The 20,101-nt window shown below is 42.3% G+C and overlaps 1 protein-coding gene across 5 annotated transcripts in view; it reads right to left on the bottom strand.

Annotated features, from left to right (window-relative positions):
- caska (calcium/calmodulin-dependent serine protein kinase a) overlaps window positions 1–20,101 on the bottom strand; it is a 515,992-nt gene that overhangs the window by 164,396 nt on the left and 331,495 nt on the right. For all 5 annotated transcript variants that reach the window (XM_078559724.1, XM_078559725.1, XM_078559726.1 and 2 more), the window contains exon 10: window positions 9,387–9,486. In XM_078559724.1, coding sequence (XP_078415850.1) covers window positions 9,387–9,486 — 100 coding nt within the window. The remainder of the gene's footprint in view (window positions 1–9,386; window positions 9,487–20,101) is intronic.

Genomic DNA, 20,101 nt, shown 5'->3' with positions numbered 1-20,101 from the left:
CTGGCCAGTAAATCATTAGTCAAACGATGCTAAAACAAAGAAACAGCCATCAACCGACTGCAGCACACTTCAGGGAGGCAAGGAAGCAAACCAATAAGAATGTTGTTGCACAGAAACTTCAAGGTGAGCCCGTTGATAAGTCACACCTACACAGTTGGAAGAGATATCTTCCATCCCAACATGCATCACAGTGAACCGCATGTATGAAGGAAGACAGAGTGAACATTATAGACGAGCTTCAAGCTTGTTCTCCCCATAAGGAATGGGATCAACCAATAACCACGATAACACCAGATGGGGAGTTGACAAGGAGCGGTCCAACTCCAAAGAATGAAAAAAGAATCAAGATCAACCAACTAAGCACCAGAATGACATTCAAAACAACTTCCTATTCACCAAAGTTTACTCAGTACAACAGAGTCTACCACTCCTCCAACATCTGGAATAATTATAAAGCCTCCAGACTGCCTGAACCTGTAAACACACAGACCTGAGGGGGAGAGGTGGTGAAGAAAAAGTAATGTAAATATGTTGGATAAACAGGAATGCATTGTAATACGTTCGATAAAGACTTGGGGGAGGTGTAGTATAAGGATCTGGCATTCAAAGGGTTAACATGGGATTGGGTACAGTACTGCCAACAGTGTGATGTAAAGGAACACACAACCTGAGTCTAGAGGACAGTATTGTACTGGACAGACATGTAAAGAGACAAGCATGGTGACAGCTCCTAACTTTGTACATATATACAATATAAGGTCTTAGTTATGAGTAGTTAATAAACACATACTGTTAAACTATGCAAGACTCAGAACCTCTGAGAGACCTACCAAGCTACACACATCATCTTACAACACCCCCTTGAATTCTTCCAGTAGACCAACAATCATCTCCACATTTCCCCCCAGAACGTCTATTTTCTTGTGAACAAGCCTTTTTGCACCCATGCTCATATTGCTCAATGATTGCATTGAATACCCTAGTTCATGGATGAGAACATCTTACTCTATGTCAAAGCCTTGCCAACTGGCCAAAATTTCTATCACCTGCCTTGACCAAACTGCAGGTATGACCCTCATTACCAAATCACACTTTGGTTTCTCCATTCTATCTCTCTGGTACTTTCTCATCCTACTTTGTCACTTTGCTACACAGCTCTCACCATTTCTTTTAAATCTTCATTGTCCTTCATTACCCCCCCAACTTCTCACTCAGCTATCCTCCCTTCTTTTCTCATTCTTCAGTGAGTGATTCTAGTTTTCAATATTGCAATCTTGATATTTTTTAAATGTATCACTGTCAAGGCCAGCATCTGCTGCCCACCCCTCCATAAATTCCCTTGAGAAAATTGTGGTGAGCCTCTCTCCTCTGAAGTTAACTACACTCCTGAGACCACTCTCTCCATATGAATACTTAGCATTTTCATGGCCTCCTTAATCCTGTCATCTGCTATAGCTGCTCTACTCATAGGATTACATTGGATGTATACAGCACTGAAATAGGCCATTCGGTTTTAACAATCTATGCTGGCGTTAATGCTCCACTCTAGCTTCTTCCCATCTCTTTTCTCCTCTAAATCTAAGCTTTTAACTCTCTATTCCCTTCTCCCTCACATGCCTGTCTAGCTTTCCCTTAAATGCATCTATACAATTCATTTCAACAACTCCCTGTGGAAGTGAGTTCCACATTCTCACCACTCTTTGGGTAAAGAATTTGCTTCTAAATTTCCTATTGGATTTCTTGGTTACTATTTTATATTGATGGCCTCTACTTATGCTCTTCTTAAGTGAAAACATTCTCTCTGTATTCACTCTATCAAAACCTTTCAGAATTTTAAACACTTCTATTAGGTCATCCCTCAGCTTTCTTTTTTTCCAGACATGAATACCCATGCATATATCTGTTACACAAAAGCCAACCGGCAACCACTTCCTTGCATTCCTCACCATCCACATCCCCCTACCAACGCTTCTGCTAGTTACACGTGGTGCCCTGAGAGGATACCGCACCTTATTCCATTCTAAATACTACGTGTGTGGCCAAAATTTGAAGGTATAACAAATGAGTTCACATTACCCTTGTACTTTGTTTTTTTGTGTGGAATCAGCACGCGATGAGTTAAAACAACGTTCAGTTTTGCTAATTGATGATGCTTTGTGATGCAGGCCTATGGCAAGGTTGAGGGACTGAAGAAATGTTTAGGGTTCATTCATCCATGTCCTGAGGGTCTGGACAAGTTGAATGGTCACTGCTTATATAGTAACAAAGTGATCGAAGAGCTTAAGTAGACCATATAACCATGGTAACAGAATCATTGGGAGAGATTGAGAACATAAATGTACCTTCTTGACTACATGTATATCTAACGCTGCTGCACGGGTGGTGCTGCTGAATGTTGCTGGATGGGTGAATGAGTGAACACTGGTCAACGGGCGAGTGGGTAAATGCTGGTGGACGGGCAAGCGGGTGAACGGGCGAGTGGGTTACTATCAGATCAGCCTTGATCTTATTAAATGGCGGAGCAGGCTCAACGGGCTGAATGGCCTACTCCTGCTCCTTGTTCATATGTAAGGCCTTAGAGGTGAAGAGATTTAATGGAATACAACCAGGGACTTTAGTTATGTGAAAAGACTGGAGAAGCTGCGATTGTTCTTCTACAGCAGAAAAGGTTAAGAGGAGACTTTTGACAGGGGTGTTCAAAATCAAAGGGATTTGATGGAGCAAATAAGAAGAAACTGCTCCCAGTGGCAGAGAATTGGTAAGCAGAGGATTCAGATTTAAACAGATTGGCAAAGGAACCAGAGATAAGTTGAGGAACCATTTTTTTTAAATTCAGTTGTTGTAATCTAGATTGCATAGCCTGAAAGAGTGGTGGAAACAGGTTCAAAATTAACTTTCAAAAGGGAATTGGATAAATACTTGAAGAGAAAAATGTATTGGGCTCTGCAGAAAAAGCAAGAGGAGTGGATACCTTTACTTAAGACCCAGCAGAGGCATGATGGGCCAAATGGCATCCTTATGTGCTGTATCATTTTATGATTCAGTATGGTTCCCATCCTCACTCCATCAAATCCAAGGTATACAAACTTGATCCTATCTGGCACACAACTGGTTTAGCTATTCACCACTACAGCTAGATGGACCAACCCCTGCCCAACAAGTCAAACCTCTTCCAGTCTAAACTGGGATTTATTTCCAGTTTCTCTCTTATTTCCGTTTATGCCACCTCTGAGCTCATCTCATCCATGAAACCCATCTCCTAACCCGTGACCCCATTCTCACTAAACTACTGGTCATCCAACTTCCCTTCCCCATGCTAGCTGAGCTTGTAAATGTGTTCTCTCCACATCGGACTCACTTTCAAAACCTCTATCACCATCCCATAACCCTTGACCATTTCTCTTTTCAGTCCAAAGTTTTTGAATGTGTTGTGGCCACTCAAATCTGTGCTCATCTTTTCTGCTTGAATCTCTCCAATCAGATTTACATTTCTGCCACAGTAATGAAATGCCCAGAAAACTCACCATTGCCATCTTCTGTGACTGTAAGGTGCATTATTTTGCATCATTTTCCTTGATCTCTTTGCAGCTTATATATAAACAGCCACACCATTCACCTCCAATGATCACTTCAGTGGAATTGCCCTCACTTGCTTCCACTTTCACCGTACTTACTTATTCACAGGCAGAGCATCTTCAGGAATGGCATCTTTGTCCGCTTCACCACCACCATTCTGTTGTGCCCAAAGATTTGTCTTTCATTTCTTCCTCATAAACATGACACTTTTTGGCAACATCATCTGCGAACATGAGGCCAGTTTCCCCTTGTATGCGGAGAGCTTTACCTTTCTACCTTTCTTGGAATCTGTCCATTGTGTCTATGTTGCCAAACTGATTTCCCAACATCAGTCTTCAATTTTCTCCAACTAAACATCGGAAAGAAATCTGTTTTTGATCTCTGCCGCAACTCTGTACCATCGTCACCGATTCTATTCTGCTCCTCAGACATTTTCTCCTGCTCAACCATACTCTTGATCCCATTGAATTTTTACAAATACTGCCTACTTCCACTTTTTTTCCACCATCTCAGCACATTTTCCACCTAAACCTTCTATCATTCCTTTGTCACCTCCAGACTCAACTATTGCAATGCTCTCCTAGGTGACTTTCATTCTCCACTTTCCCTTAACTTCAGCTCATCCAAAACTTTTCTGCCTGTATCCCAATCCACACAAGTGCTGCTCAGCCTTGGCCCTCCTCCTTGCTAACCTACATTGGCTTCTGGACCCCCACCCCTCAAGCTAAAAATTCTTATTCACGTTTAAATTGTTTCATGTCCTTGCCATTCCCTACTTAAGTAATTTCCTCTATCTCTACAATTCCCCGCCCTGCAAACTTTCTGTCCCTCTGACTCTTGTGCTTTGCCTTTATTCGCATCAATATCAGCAACTTTGTCCTCCGTCTTCTAGGTCTCAAGTTCTGGAATTCTTTCCTAATGTCCCTCCACCTTCCTCTCCTTCCTTAAGACCCTCTTTAGAATCTACCTCTGATCAAACTTTTGTTCATCGCCCCTGCTGTTTGCACCTTTGTCTCAGAATTAGTTTTTTGTTTGATTAGATTTCTGTTGCGCATCCCAGATGTGCTATATATGGAAATTGTTGTTTATCTTTCTTTTACTTGAGACTTAACATTTAGCCTGAAATCAGCATTTTTTAATAATACAAAGTACTTTCTTTGATCTAGAACAGATCACTGCAAGAATCTACTAGGCATTGCCCTGCAGAGTGTGTTTAATGGCTGGTGTGCAATTACATGAGCAGGTTTTTGGCAGCTTTGCAAAAATTAGTCATAGCTTTGCCCAGCTTTTAGTGTAGGCAAATTTGTGAACAGATTGTATCAGCAGGTCTGGAATAACCTTGCATTCTGTTCTTCCCCAAAATAGTTAATCTACAAGCAGTCTTTGGCCAAATATAAATTTGAATCTAAAATTCATAAAGGTTTGCTCCCTTGGACGAAATAAACATATCAACAACCCACTGCCATTGCCAATGGCAAATATCCAGGACTTAGCCAACTTAAGTTTAGTAAATAGTTTAATCACTGAAATTATCAAATGCTTAGATACATCATAAAAATGGGGAACTGGGTTGCAGCTGAGTCACTGCACTTCTCTGTTTTTGAGAACTGGGTTCAACTTGTGTTCTTATTATGTTGCTGGGAACTGGATTCAAATAGTGTCCTTACTATTAGCCTCCTCTTTATCGTGGTTGTAGAGGTTCTTTGACACATGAGTCAGGTAATGCAATTCTCAGTATTCATGGATTCAAAGCCCCAAACTTGTTAGTTCAGCAAAGTCTTGAAACTTATTCGACACTTTGACATAGAAAAATTGTGGGTGTTTTTTAGATTGACATTACCACCATGTACAGCGCTGTAAATTGAATTTTACTTTGCACCTGACTGTGCTATATTTGGCCTGGGAATGCCTGATGCTGACAGAGAGCCAAAAGTGGTAACTTTTCATTTCTCAGTACAACCATCATCACGAACACCAAATAAAATCTTGGGAATGGTGTGACTCTCAACATGTACACATTCAGGACATCGTAGTGAATTTATGGCTTATTGTGTTTAAGTCAATTTAAACAAGGCTTCATCCTTAGCTCTGTCCAAATTATAAATTCTAGTGAATACACATCAGTTGGTCAAGTAATACATTTGTTACCATAACATTGGCCTTGCATCAAAGCAAATCTGACCAACCAATCAAATGCAGAACAAACTGCATGAGGTTCATAATGTTAGGTCAAACGTTATTCTATTTAGATTTTTGGCTTTTATATTATTTTAAGTCAATTGTTAACAATTAAAACTATCCTGATTATAATGAACAGTGCAAAGAAAGGATGTGAAGCACATTGGTTTATATGTCAGGAATTGACAGCATGAAACTCAATATTATCTCCTCTGTGCCATGCCTGTGAAAGGAGAGACAGTGAAATTTACACACACGAAGGCACACAGTTTATGCAGTACGAAATGCCTTAAATAGAGAAACAAGTAGATACCTACTTTCTGCAGCTAGCAGTCCTAGGTAAGTGGGCAGCATTTGGATAAATAAGAAACATTAAGAGCTTTTCAAAAATCATCACACTAGAAGGCAGTTGTGAGTGAATTCTCTTATTCCTTTGAAACAGAAATGGAAGTGATTTAGGTTTTTGCTGAATAATTTCAGGATTGAAGCCATCACTGGTCAATGAATGCTCTCATTTAGTGTTGTCCAATACAGTAGCCACTAGCCACATATGGCTAATTGGGAATCCAGAACAAATAATTGCCTTTCTGATTACTGTGGTAAATTAAAAATGAATGCTAGACACCACTCGTGTATGAAATCTCAATACTTGGAGGCATATAATGTATGCATGTGTACTTTAATCTTTTTGTATTTTTGTTGGTAAAATGGTAAAATGAAAAACAGAACGTATGAGTTTTAAAAAACATTAAGCATTTTACTTCCTTGGTTATTGAACGATGGCAGATGTTTATTAATTAAATGTACACATGTGCAGCACATTTACTTGCACTGTTAGAGTGAATGCAAGGCTTAAAAATAGCGTACGTGGCCAAAATGATATCAACATAGCCATATCTGTGGCTACTCAGAAATTTTGATTGGACAATGCTGTTTTAGATCAATTTTGTTTGGACATAACTTTAGTTGTCTTGTTAACCAATCTGATCTCTTGCAAGAATAGAAACCAATGTCTGATATAAAATTAACTTCATCATCTCCCCACCAAAACAAATAAAACAAAAGGCAATCAGCTAATTCCCTATAAAATACAAGTTGTTTTTTACTTCCAAACTTCACAAAACAGCGATTATTTGTGAACATCCATACCAGTGTTCAAATGCTACCAAAGTGCTGGTGAAAAATGTAGTATGCAACACTGAATGCCTACCTTGATATCAAGGCTGGTATCAGTGACAATAAACTTACTTATATGGATCAAATCATATGTGATACATTGGATGAAATAAGCGATGAAATAAGAAATTAGCAGTTATAACTTCAGGACCGATCAAATCAAGTCATAAGCCATGAACATTTTTTTTTAACCACCATAATAGTGTAACTATTATATTACAATTTCAAAGCAAGACATTTCAATTGTTACAACTGGGAAGATAAATCAACACCAATTTTTCAGGAAAGGACTTTGTTATTGAATGGATCAGATATTTAAAAAAATACAAGTATACTTTTGGGGATGGTTAAGCTTTTGGGGATGGTACCATTAGCACACTTCTGTAAATTACAAATAATTCACTGCCAACCGTAACAGCATTTTGTCACACTATTATAATTTATTTCAATACCATTCACAAGCCAATGATCTTTCAAAGACATGCACAGTGAGATTACTCAATTTGCTGCTAGTACACAGTTTACAAGTTACACTATTAACTTTGATTTCATAAACTTTGTGTATTGATTACAAAATCTAAAGCCAGCAACATTATTAGCACACAAAAACAAAATGGCAACACAGGCTAAGTTAATTTAGTGCACTGCTGCTCAAACCTAAATTGTATTTACACAGGAAGTAAAATAGCGATAAACGTCTAATTATAGATTACCAGATACAGGGCTCTAACCACACGGGCAAAGAGTGGGTGTGGAATGAATACTTATGTCTGAATATACAAATTCAAATGATGGCAACAAGTTTGAAAATTTGCACTTTTGATTGGGGAAGGAGACAACATGATGGGGAAGGGGGTGTGGGAGGCGGCGGCGCAGAGGGGGAGTGGCACAGCAGAGATGGTTCTGTGGAGATGAAGGGGCAGGTGTGAGGATGGGGGTGGTGAGAGACGCTACAGTGCAGCGGGTGAGGGGGAGAGATGGTATGATGGAGCGGGCAGGGGGAGAGATGACGCCGACAGACGGTAGTGGAGTGGGCAGGGGGAAGGGACGGTACGGTGGACCGGGTGGGAGGAGGGAGAGACGGTGCAGTGGAGTGGGTGGGGGGAGGGAGAGACGGTGCAGTGGAGTAGGCCAGGGAGAGATGGTCCAGTGGGCGGAGCCACGGTGCGGTCGAGAGTGGGGGAGAGAAGGTGCGATCAAGAGGTGAAGAGACAGTGTAATGGTGAGTGGGCAGATACGGTGGAGTGGAAGGGGTGGGAGGAGTGATGGTGCGGTGCAGAGTGAGGGGGAGATGATGCAGTGGAGAGGGAGGGGGTAGTGGGTGTACAGGAAGATGGTGAGGATTGAGGAGGAGATAGTGTGAGGGAATAGGAGAAACAGGGAGAGGTAGTGGGACAGGAGGAGTTGAGAATGAGGGAGTGTGATGAGGAGCTGGGAACGAAACGACAAGGAAAGAAGAGATGCTCAAGATGGAAGATATCTTTACCTAGAAAGGAAATTAAATAGAACATAAAATGGAGAGAGTTACACACAAAGGAATGAACAGAAATCTACTTTTTTCTGATTTAACCTCATCTATATCCTAATCACAAGTCCACCTGGGACAGTTTTATACTGTAACTCAACTGAGCACCACAACCCTCCTTTCCCAATAATTGTACGACAACTGTTTTTCATTATTTATGGTTAAAGATAATGTTCTGTGTCAATAAGGAAATATGGACCAAGGCCTTCAGGTCACAGAGTTATCTCCAACCCAAAAATACTACCCATTTTCATCCGGGACTTCTGATCTTAGCCGAAGCAGAAATGGACCAGTGAAGCCTTTCATGTGGAAGACTGGTGAATGTAGGAGAGTCGGGGAAGAAGAAAACATGCACCATTTTTACGACGTGAGCTACCATATTCAATTTTAAGTTTTAAAAAGTCTCAAGTCTTTCGATGGATGGATGGGTGGGTGGGCGAGCGAGTGGGTGAGTGGATTAGTAGATGAATGGGTGAGTGGGTGAATGGTCAGGTTGTGAGGGGGTGATTGGGATGAGGGGGGTGGATGTTGAGAGTTGAGTGGCGGGGGGGGGGGGGTGTTGTGGGGAATCAGTTGTGGTGCTCAGTTGAGTTAGCTGGCTAATCACTGAGTTAGACCAGATATTCAACTGCGTAATATTTCCAGGGTGGGTATGCAGATAAGTCCCACGTATCATCCAAGTCTCCGACCCCAAACTTTCACGTAGGGTCCCGGAAGCTTAAACTTCCCGGGCAATTTCCACATGTGTGATCTGTGGGATCCTGATGCACATCTCTCAACTTGTGTCCCACATTCAACAATCTGGACACCGGGAAATTTGGGCCATGGATTTAATAGATACAAAAATTACATTTTTGTTGTGGAGCTTCAGCATTTTGCTCCATCAGGATTAGCTTTAACATCAGGTTTTCTCTAGAATGGAAAAATTTACCTGAGGAAGTGGGGTCTTCAGAGAAATCAGGCAGCTCTTCAGGTGGGTCTCCATAGAAAGAATTGAACTTGTGGCTTGATACAGCTGCTAGCACTGCCCCCTGAAATAAATTAAATGAAAATACTAACTTTATTGGGCTGTTTGATTGAGATGATAGCCCGAACCAAGAAAAAACATGATTGGGCTAATATTCACTCTGTCATCCTCAATATCTTGGTTGATAAAGAAAGCTAATGCTGAGCTTTACTAGGTACAAATCGATTAGTCACAAGAGGAGCATCATTGTAATCCTTTGCGATATTGAAAAGTAAAAGGATACAATAATCTGGCATGTAATAATTTTATGTTTTGGAGTAATTATGGAGGAATCCATATCACAACATATTATAACTTAGGTTACAGACAGAATGAAAGACTAACTGGAGCACCTTTACAAAGCACACATCATGTATATATACCTTCCACTCAACTTCACCTTTCACTTAATTATTTGCAAAGTTGCAGCTGCAGTCAACATAATCACAAACAGAAAAAAATTGTTTTATTAAAATAAGATTGTTTTCACTGTGTGCATTTGGAACTCAAAAGAAAAAAAAACTCGTTTATCTCATCTATAATTTAATTTTAGCTTGTGATGAAACAGACCCCAGTACACTAAAGTCCATCACTGTTATTTACTCAATTACCTAGACATTTAAAATGAGAAATATACGTGGGTATTCTTTTTTCTCTTAAAATCATTATTGAAGTAATATTTTACTAGTGAAATTTACAAGGTGGTATTTCATGCACTCATGCAGTATATATCATGGAATTGATCCTCTGGAGGATTATGGAAGATTATAAATACAATATACGAATTAGGAGCAGGAGTAAGTTACTTGGCCCCTTAAGCCTGCTCCGCCATTCAATAAGATCATGGTTGATCTGATTGTGGCCTCAAAGCCAATATTCTGCCTACCCCCGATATCAGGTAATAATTTCAAGGTTAGTTCTGTCTATACAGCAGGAAGTTATCATGCCATTCCACTATCCAAATATACAGCTGAATAATAAGCATGCTAAGTTTTATATTCAGAAAAATCAAATTAACAATATAGTGAGCTAAGAATTGGTCTAAGCCTTTTTTTGGGTACGAGGGTCGTAATTCAAAACCACCTCATGCCAAATGAAGTGGATGTAGGTAGCTTGCAAATTTCATGCTGACGTTTATCTGGTTGTAGTGTGGGGCTAAGTGTCTGTTGCGCTGCTGCCTGCACCTGCATTTAGAGTTTTGAGGAGGATGCAAAGAGGCATCAAGGGTATTTAGACAGGCTGAGTGAGTGGACAAGAACATGGCAGATGGAATACAATGTGGAAAAATGTGAAGTTATCCACTTTGGTAGGAAAAACAGAAATGCAGAGTATTTCTTAAATGGTGAGAGATTGTGAAGTGTTGATGTCCAAAGAGACCCGAGAGTCCTTGTTCATAAGTCACTGAAAGCTAACATACAGGTGCAGCAAGCAGTTAGGAAGGCAAATGGTATGTTGGCCTTTATTGCTACAGGGAGCCGAGCAGTGTGTGCTAATAGAACATACCTTCTAAAGGGAAAAGGCACTGAATTACAGGAGGCTGTTGGTAAATACTTTAGCTGCAACTGTAAACCAGGAAAATGGAACATCAGGGTAGAGAGGGAGTTCCATGGTCACAAATGAAGTGCCGAAAGCCCTAGTGGTAGAGGTGGACAAGAGGAGAGGTGCCATGCTTCTGCGGGAGATCAGGAGTCCCTCAAGGACTGTGCTTAGAAGTGACTGGGAGCAGACATCGGGAGGTCAACTCCTAGCATATGGCCCTGAGGATCTGACAGCAACACCACAAGAAATATAATGACCTCACACATGTGGTCAAGATCAGTATATGCATCTTCACACGATACCTCCTACCCAAAGCTCTATCAGCCCCTCAGACTGCTAAATGGACCACATCCCAATCAATTTACGAGCATTGGTGTTTGGCATTTGGGATTCATACCTGACATTTAGGTGCTCCACCTCACCCACCTACCAATGCTTCCAGCCTCACAACAAAGTCTCGCTGCTTACACATACCTCCAGCTTTTCAGTTATGGCACACACAGCACCCAAACACAGTGGTACACACTCATTGACCTCCGTTCCACTCTCTTGCAGGCAAGATGGTACAAAATAGAAAGGAACAGAGCAGAATGTGGGGACAAGAATGCCTGCATCGCCTGAGTCCTACAGAGGAGATGGATGTTCACATCATGGGGCAAGCTACAACAGATTCTGAGACATCTGTTATCGCTGAGGGCATTGAGGATGACAGTATTTTCCTGTCTTATGCCATCTTTCAACTCCAAGCTCTCTCTTATTCTGCTATCTGGCATGATAAACAAGCGGCAGATGGTGTGACCAAGGACCTCTTGCTCTCTGCCCAAACCCCAAAGGTGGTGGTGAGCCACCTTCCTGAACCATGCAGCCCATATGGTGTTGATATATCCACAGTGCTGATAGGTAGGGTGTTCCAGAATTTTGATCCAGTAACCGAGAAGGGATGGTGATAAAACATAGTTCTCTAGTGCTATGTGGTTTGGAGGGGAACTTGCAGGCTGTGGTGTTCCCATGCATCAGCTGTCCTTCTTCTTCGAGGTGTTAGGGGTCGTGGGTTTGGAAGGTACTGTCCAAGGAGTTTCCTTCCAAAATAAGATCAATGCTATTGAGCTCCAGTGCTGGAAGGAGAGAATGATGAAATGGGTGCCAATCAAGCAGGCTGCTTTGTCTTGGATGATGTTGAGCTTCTTGAGAGTTGCCTGGTTGAATGCAGCTCCAAAAAAGTGGAGAGTACTCCATCACACTCCAGGCTTGCGCCATGTAGATGGTGGACAGCCTTTGGAGAGGCAGTGAGCTACTCACATCAGAATTCACAGCTTCTGACCTGGTCTTGTAGCCATAGTATTCACATGGTTGGTCCAGTTCAATTTCTGGTCAATGATAACTCCCAGCATGTTGAAGGTGGGGGGATTCAGCGATGGTAATATTGTTGAATATCAAATGGAAATGATGAGCGCCACTCTTATTGGAGATGGTCATTTCCTGGTACTTGTGTGGCATGAATGTCACGTGCCACTTATCACCCCAAGCCTGAATGTTGCTTAGATCTTGCTGAATGCTGACACAGAATGTTTCAGTAAATCGTCAGTGAACATTCATACCTCTACCTGATGTTGGAAGGTCACTGATGAAGCAGCTGAAGATGGTTAGGCCTAGGAAACTATCCTGAAAAACTCCTGCAGCAATGTCCTGGGGCTGAGATGATTAGTCTCCACAACCACAACCATCTTTCCTTTGTGCTAGACATGATTCCAACCAGTGGAAAGTTTTCAGCCCAATTCCTATTGGCTTCAAATTTTGCTAGGGCTTCCTTGATGCTACCTTGATGTTAAAGGCAGCTCATTCACCTCACTTCTGGAATTCAGTTCTTTTGTCCATATGAGGTCTGGATCTAGGTGGCCTTGACAGAATCCAAACTGAGCACTGCTGAGCAGGTTGTTGCTGAGAAAGTGCCACCTGACAGCACTGTCATCAGCAACACTTAAATTATCAATCATTCATCAGTACGTGCAACATTATGTTTGCTGACATTTTGTCAATTGTATACTTTAAGAGAACAATGTTGAAACACATCCTGTCATGTGGCTGAGTGATTTTATTTTCCTGTTTATGCACTTTCCAAAAAAAAAATCAGCTGTGTGGCATGTGCACAATGAGTAATAAAACATAAAAGCTGAATCTGCAATATCTTGAGCTTATGCAGGCTGAGGCCAGCGGTAAGCAAACACAAAGTCAAGAAAAGTATCTGCAATTCCAGTGTTTTCGCAAATCTTTGAGGATTTTCCATCTCACACACAGGCAAGAGCAATAGAGCGCATGCGCAAGTGAAGGTGGGGGGAGGGGGGGGGGGGGGGGAGAGAGAGAGAAGGGGGGGGGGGAGAGAAAGGGGAGAGCGTGCGGGTGGAGAAAGCCCGCCGAAGGAGAGACAGAGGGTGCACGCCAGAGAGAGCACACGCTGAGAGAGAGACAGAATACGCGCCCTGAGAGAGCGCACGCGTGCGCGCATCCAGAGAGAGAGGTCAGAGAGAGCGCGCGCCCAGAGAGAGAGAGAGAGAGAGAGTGGGTCAGAGAGAGCGTGCGCCCGGAGAGAGAGAGGGGCAGAGAGAGCGCGCGCCCGGAGAGAGGGGCAGAGAGAGCGCATGCCCGGAGAGAGAGAGACAGAGACAGAGAGAGGCAGTGACAGAGAGAGGCAGAGAGCGCGCGTGCCCGGAGAGGGTCATAGAGAGCATGTGTCCGGAGAGAGAGAGAGGGGCAGAGAGAGCGCGAGGTCGGAGAGGCGGGGGGGTACGGTTGGAGAGAGGGGCAGAGGGGGGGCGTGGTCGGAGAGAGGGGCAGAGGGGGTGCGGTCAGAGAGAGGGGCAGAGGGGGCGTGTGAGAGAAAGGGAGGGCGTGTATGTGAGAGAGAGAGAGACAGTGAGGGGAAGCGGGCATGCGGGCGAGAGAGAGATAGAGACAGAGGGAGGAGTGGACGTGCGCGTGAAAGGGAGGGCATGTGAGAGAGATAGAGAGAGAGAGTGAGGGGTAGCAGGTGCACAGGTGAGAAAGAGAGAGAGGAGGGGAGGAGTGGACGGGCACGAGAGAGAGCACGCAGGTGAGAGAGTGGGCATGTGAGAAAGAGGAGAGAGAGAGAGAGGGAGGGAGGGAGAGAGAGCACGGTCTCCCAGGCCAGGGAGGGGGGACCCAGGCCCAACGAGGTATTGAGTACAAAAGTAGGGATGTAATGATGGAACTGTATAAAACAGTGGTTAGGCCACAGCTGGAATTGTGTACACAGTTCTGGTCACCACATTACAGGAAGGACATAATTGCTCTGGAGAGAGTACTGAGAAGATTTACAAGAATGCTGCCAGGGCTTGGAAATTGCAGCTATGAGGAAAGATTGGATAGGCTTTGGTTGTTTTTCTTAGGAGAGAGGAGGCTGCGGGGTGACCTAATTAAGGTGTACGAAATTATGAGGGGCCTAGATAGGGTAGACAGTAAAGACTTGTCTCCCTTAGCTGAGGGTTCAATTACCAGGGGACTCATGTTTAAGGTGATTGGTAGAAGGAATAGAGGGGACACGAGGAAAAATGTTTTCATGCAGAAGGCGCCTGGAATTCACTGCCTAAATTGGTGGTTGAGGCTGAAACGCTCAACTCATTTAAAAGGTACTTGGGTCTGCATCAGCGCTGTAACCTGCAAGGCTACGGACCAGGTGCAGGAAAGTGGGATTAAAACGAACGGCTAGTTTTTTATTCATCTTTTTCTGGTTGGCACAGACATGATGGGCTGAATGGCCTCATTCTGCGCTGTAAATTTTCTATGGTTCTATGGACTTGTGAGAATCATGACGTGTGAGCTTTCAGAAGTGGCAAGTGTATGTCACACAAGTATCTGATTAGATTAAACAGTCAGGTTAGCAATGCTAAAAGCAAAATACTGCAGATGCTGGAAATCTGAAACAAAAACAAAAATAGCTGGAAAAACTCTGCAGGTCTGACAGCATCTGAGGAGAGGAATACAGTTAACGTTTCGAGTCCGTATGACTTCATCAGAACTAAGGAAAAATAGAAATGAGGTGAAATATAAACTGGTTGAGGGGGGTGGTACAGGTAGAGCTGGATAGAGGGCCTGTGATAGGTGCAGGCAAAGAGATTGCCAAAGATGTCATAGACAAAAGGACAAAGGGGTGTTGACGGTGGTGATATTAGCTAAGGAATGTGCTAATGGTGACATTAAAGGTAGAAAGCAGGACGAGCAAGTGACAGATGGCCCTAGTGGGGGTGGGGTTGGCGGGAGGGAGAAAGGGATCAAAATAGGCTAAAAGGTGGAGATAAAACAATGGATGGAAATAAATTTTAAAATAATGGAGCTTTGTTCAAAAAAGTTACAGCAAGGAAAACCTATCAATCATGAAGTAGTCAGGTAAGAAAAACTGCCAGTCACAGATATCGAGCCGTACAAAATTGGCCAACTTATTCAACATTCCCCAATCAAAAACAAGCTGGAAAAGTGAACCAATCAAAACATTATTTGCTAATTTCTTTTAGCTGGCATGCTATTTTTTCATCCACCATATACAGGTAAAACATGCAATTTATAATATTACAAACATAAAAATAGGGCTCAAGTTTTGCTCCTTTCCTGTAACTTGCATTCTTCAGCTAGGTTTTGCACATGGCAAACTTACTGCCCTTGTTCAGTCTCCCTTTCTCATGTCTGCAAAAGGATAAATAACTGAATATGCTTCAAGGCAGCAGCATCAAGAGCACAGAAAGCAGCTAAGGCTTTAATGGGAGCAAACGTAGTTTACTGTTGGGACAGAGACTGTATATCAGGCTGTAGACCTTGCTGTAGAAGAGGCACTGACATCAGGAGATTTCACACGAACCACTTTCTATCCTTCTATGCAGCCATGAAGATGGTATCCATTCTTGGGATGACAACTTTATGTCTTTCTATTGTGGCCATCATTTGATACTACCGTGGCTGTAGTGCTTTTTAATCTACTGCTGTGGTTGCAGGTGCCATTTCACTTCCTAATGTAGCTTCTTCCTATGCTGTTGCTGCTCTCATGTTCTTGGGTTACACTCGCATTCCTTGACTAGTCCCAAAATGCTCCCTAATCCCAGTAATCTCCCTGTACTGCCAAATCTCAGATCCTCTCCCCAGTTATCAAGCGTCATATTCCTCCACCAAACCACTGTTGCCAAATTCCAGAACCCAACCCAACAGTACTGCTTTTATGTTTATGCCACTTTGAAAACTTATTGCACTAAATTATTTGACTCATACTTTAGATTGCAACCAACAGTGGCTTCTAAACTCTTGAGAATGTCTATTTTGCCTTGACATCTAGGTCAACTTCTAGAAATGTGCTCAGGATGGTGACCTGAAATCCCATTTAGTAATTACTTTTATCTATTGGTTGTTGTGTATTAACAATATCTCATTTCAATTTTCAAAAGTGATGAGAAAGCAAAGAAAGGAAATCTTACAATTATAGTCCCTTTCATACCTCAGGATGCCCCCAAGGCACTTTACAGTCTATGAAGTACTTTTGAAGTGTAGTCATTTTCTTCATATAAGGAACACAGCAGCCAATTTGCAAGTTATCACGAACAGCAATGCGATAATGGTGAACAATCTGTTTACCATTTACAATAAGGATAAATATTGGCCAGGACATCAGGGAGAATGCCTTTGAATAGTCGACGCTTCTTTGAGATGATGCCATGGGATCTTTTACATTCGCCTGAGAGGTGGCTTGGTTTAATGTCTCATTTGATAGACTGCATCGAAGTGTCAACCTAGATTTTGTGCTTTCACTTCCAGAGTGGGACTTCAATCCACAACCTTTTGACTCAGAGGCGAGAGTACAGGGGAGTCATGGCTGTTTACCAAGGATTTCCACAGTAAACTTCATTTAACATCTAAGAAATGGAACTTAATGTATTCTATACAAATAAAAAAATTGCAAATAATTAAACATTTACAGTGGAAACTCTCATCCGTCTTCTTCAGCGGAAAGAATAATAATATATACACACAGTATTTCCCTTCTTTTAAAACAGGATTCAAAACTGATGTTCTCAAACTATTTTCTTTCAAGTCTTTAAACTGCTCTATTAACATTATTTTTCAACTGCAACTTACTTCCATGCAAACATTCTTTTGTATCTGCTTGGAAATGGTTTATTGGGACAATCTTGGATTTTGAATAGCTTGCTACTCAAATTTAAAAATCAGTTGTCAGTCAAATATAAACTGAACCAATTATAAAATCTGTATATATTTAAAAATCTTCCGTCAACCTCAAGCCAGCTATCAGGGAGATTAAAATCTTGCCACATTTTATAAGCATAGGCCAACTGAAGAACTTTGACTTTAACTATCTGTTAAAACTCTCTCTGCACAATGATTGTTTTATAGGGGCAACCACCAGAACATCAAACATAATGGCCAAGCTTTTGCACAGAACCAAAATCCCAGATTCTTCTCCACTTAGTGGCAAAGTACAGAAACATTGTTGCTCTATCAATCCTGACCAGTGCCAGATTCCCTACTGCTGCCCCAAGATCCTCCCCATAACTGCCAGAGGCAGATCCTATATCTCCATAGTGCCATAGAGTTTTACAGCACGGAGAGAGACCCTTCAGCCATCATGTCCACACCGGTCATCAAGCCACTATCTATTCTAATCCCATTTTCCAGTACTTGGCCCATAGCCTTGTATGGCTATCTCCAGTGCTAGCAAACATCCAAAACCCTGTCCAACTGCTGCCAAATCCATGATCCTGCTCCTTCAATGCTAGAAAATCTTGCACATTTCCTTCCCTCTACTTGTGCTGGCAAGTACCAGAACTCAGTATTCCCAAGATCCAGGTGCTTTAGCCATTTCCTCAGATCTACCAAATCCCAGATAACCTCCCCGACTCCCCTCCAATCTACTCCAGCGATTGATGGCTAATCTTAAACCCTTTCCATTCACTGCCATCCCATCAATATTGCCAAATCCAAGATTGTTTTAATAATGGTAGACAAGAAATTTGCCGAATACCAGGGCCCTCTCCCACTTCCACCAAACTCTTTCCTCCCCCACAAAAAAAAAGTGCTGTCAAATCCCTCATTCTCAGTATTGCCAAATCCTAGACTGCACAAATGCCACAGACCCAGTGCTCCCAACTATTGGACCTCTGAATGCTAAGATCTAATATCCGCCAGTGTTCCCACATATTGACTGTGGGTTTCACATGCCAGGCCCTCAGCTTGCTCCCAAGTGCAAGAAAGATTTAGCAACCGTATAGGTTTCTGGATCCCAAGTGTTCTTAATCTACTCATATGAAATACCGATGGATCTCAAGCCTCTTCCACCCACACATGTCAAGTAGACGTAGATCCTATTTGGGTCCACCCTCCCTGTACTCCTAAAGATGAAATCCAAAGTGTTCCTGAATGCTGGGCCTCGCCAGATGCCAGGCCAATCCCAAGCCTCATCCCTTTCAAGTATAACTCAGCCTCCTCTCAGGAGGTGAGAGATTTTGGAATCTAAGTACCAAATCCAGGCTCCACCATACCTGGCTTCCTCCCATTCTGTCCCAGTTGAAACATGCAGTCCACACTTTCTTTCGCATGTGCATGGGTTCCATGATTTCCCAGCCTCTCCTTTCCTGATCCGGGAAAGAGCTTTAATTGTGTACATATAAAAAGAATGCTGGAAATCTGAAATAAAATAGAAGATTGATCTGCGTCTGAAAAGAGAAGACTGGCTAATCTTGTGTGTATAAATTTCCATGAAAGTTAGAAAGCAGAAGGAAGCCCTTTTAGAAGGTTGGAGAAGAAAGGAAGGATAAGGTGGGGGTAAGGTAAAGAATGACTGGGTAAATATACAGCCAGGAACGCTGGCTGGCATGTTGCAGAGAGTAATAGATGTGATGGCCTGAAAACAAACCAGCCTAAATAGAATTGTTATGGATGATATGAACATCATTTCACTGAGCGATGAAAAGCCAAAGAGAAAAAGGATTTGACAAAACCTGAGGCAGTTAAAGAGGCACGCAAAAACCTTCAAAATGGAGGCACCTGAAGGACAAATGTAGAATATTGTTACGACCGGGATGGGAGGAGTGCATGAATTATCAAGCCCCACTACTCCGCAGGCCGTACTATTAATTTAAATGTTTTAAGTTTCTCACCAAAATGGCCAACTGTGTACCTATACCTCTAGTACCCACAAGAAAAGAGACTCTGACCAGGCTTCTTTCAAAAACTAAGAATGATTAATTTATTTTAAAACAAAACTTATTTTAACAAGTTGCAAGTACTGGTTAACACACCATTGTAATCAGGAAGCAAAGCAATCTATCTCTTCCTAAAGAATTCTCCCAGCACACACACAGATAAACAAAGGACAAACAGATAGAGTCTCTCTACAGAGATGGGCTTTGGAGGATGGGCATTATAAATGATAAAGTCCGCAGGGTCTTGATGCTGTCGACCTGGAGTTCTCTTGTGTGACAACAGGCTGCTGGTCCTGGTAGATGCCCGGACGTTCTCATCACTGATCTCAGCTTTGCAGGTCCAAATGCAGGCTGGTTACACTCAGATGAGGGTTCTCTGGCTACAGGTTGATAGCCACACACAATTTTAGGCAAGGCAGAGAGAGAGAGAGAGAGAGAGGGAGGGAGCCAGTTGAAGCAGGCTTCTTTGGCCAGCTTATTCGCCAACAAGACTACCTTCCAAACTAACAGGTTCACAACTTAAGTTTTTTTCTTCTGCCATGTGATTGCCTTTTTGTCTCCCAGCTTTTCATTACTTAAAGTTCTTTGCAGTTCAACACAAACAAACGACTCCTTCTCAAGTACCATATAGGTCAGGTGATTTCTTGGAAGAGGCCTGCTTGTTGGCAGTTCCAAGGTGAACTTATGACCTTCTTTTAAAACAAAAATCCCAGGTTAGCATCCAGATCATGCCATGTCCTTCCATTTTGTAAAATGTCAGTCTTGAGAAATATGATTCTAACAATATGGAATAGAAAATTCAGATCAGAATTTATTGAACTTAATATTCAGACTGAAATATTGCTCTTGAAGATTTTATTTGAATAGTTTTGGAGGTCAAAGACT

Source organism: Cetorhinus maximus, chromosome 16 (assembly GCF_964194155.1).
Source record: "Cetorhinus maximus chromosome 16, sCetMax3.hap1.1, whole genome shotgun sequence".
Lineage (NCBI taxonomy): Eukaryota > Metazoa > Chordata > Chondrichthyes > Lamniformes > Cetorhinidae > Cetorhinus > Cetorhinus maximus.
This window is presented reverse-complemented; position numbering and strand designations above follow the sequence as displayed.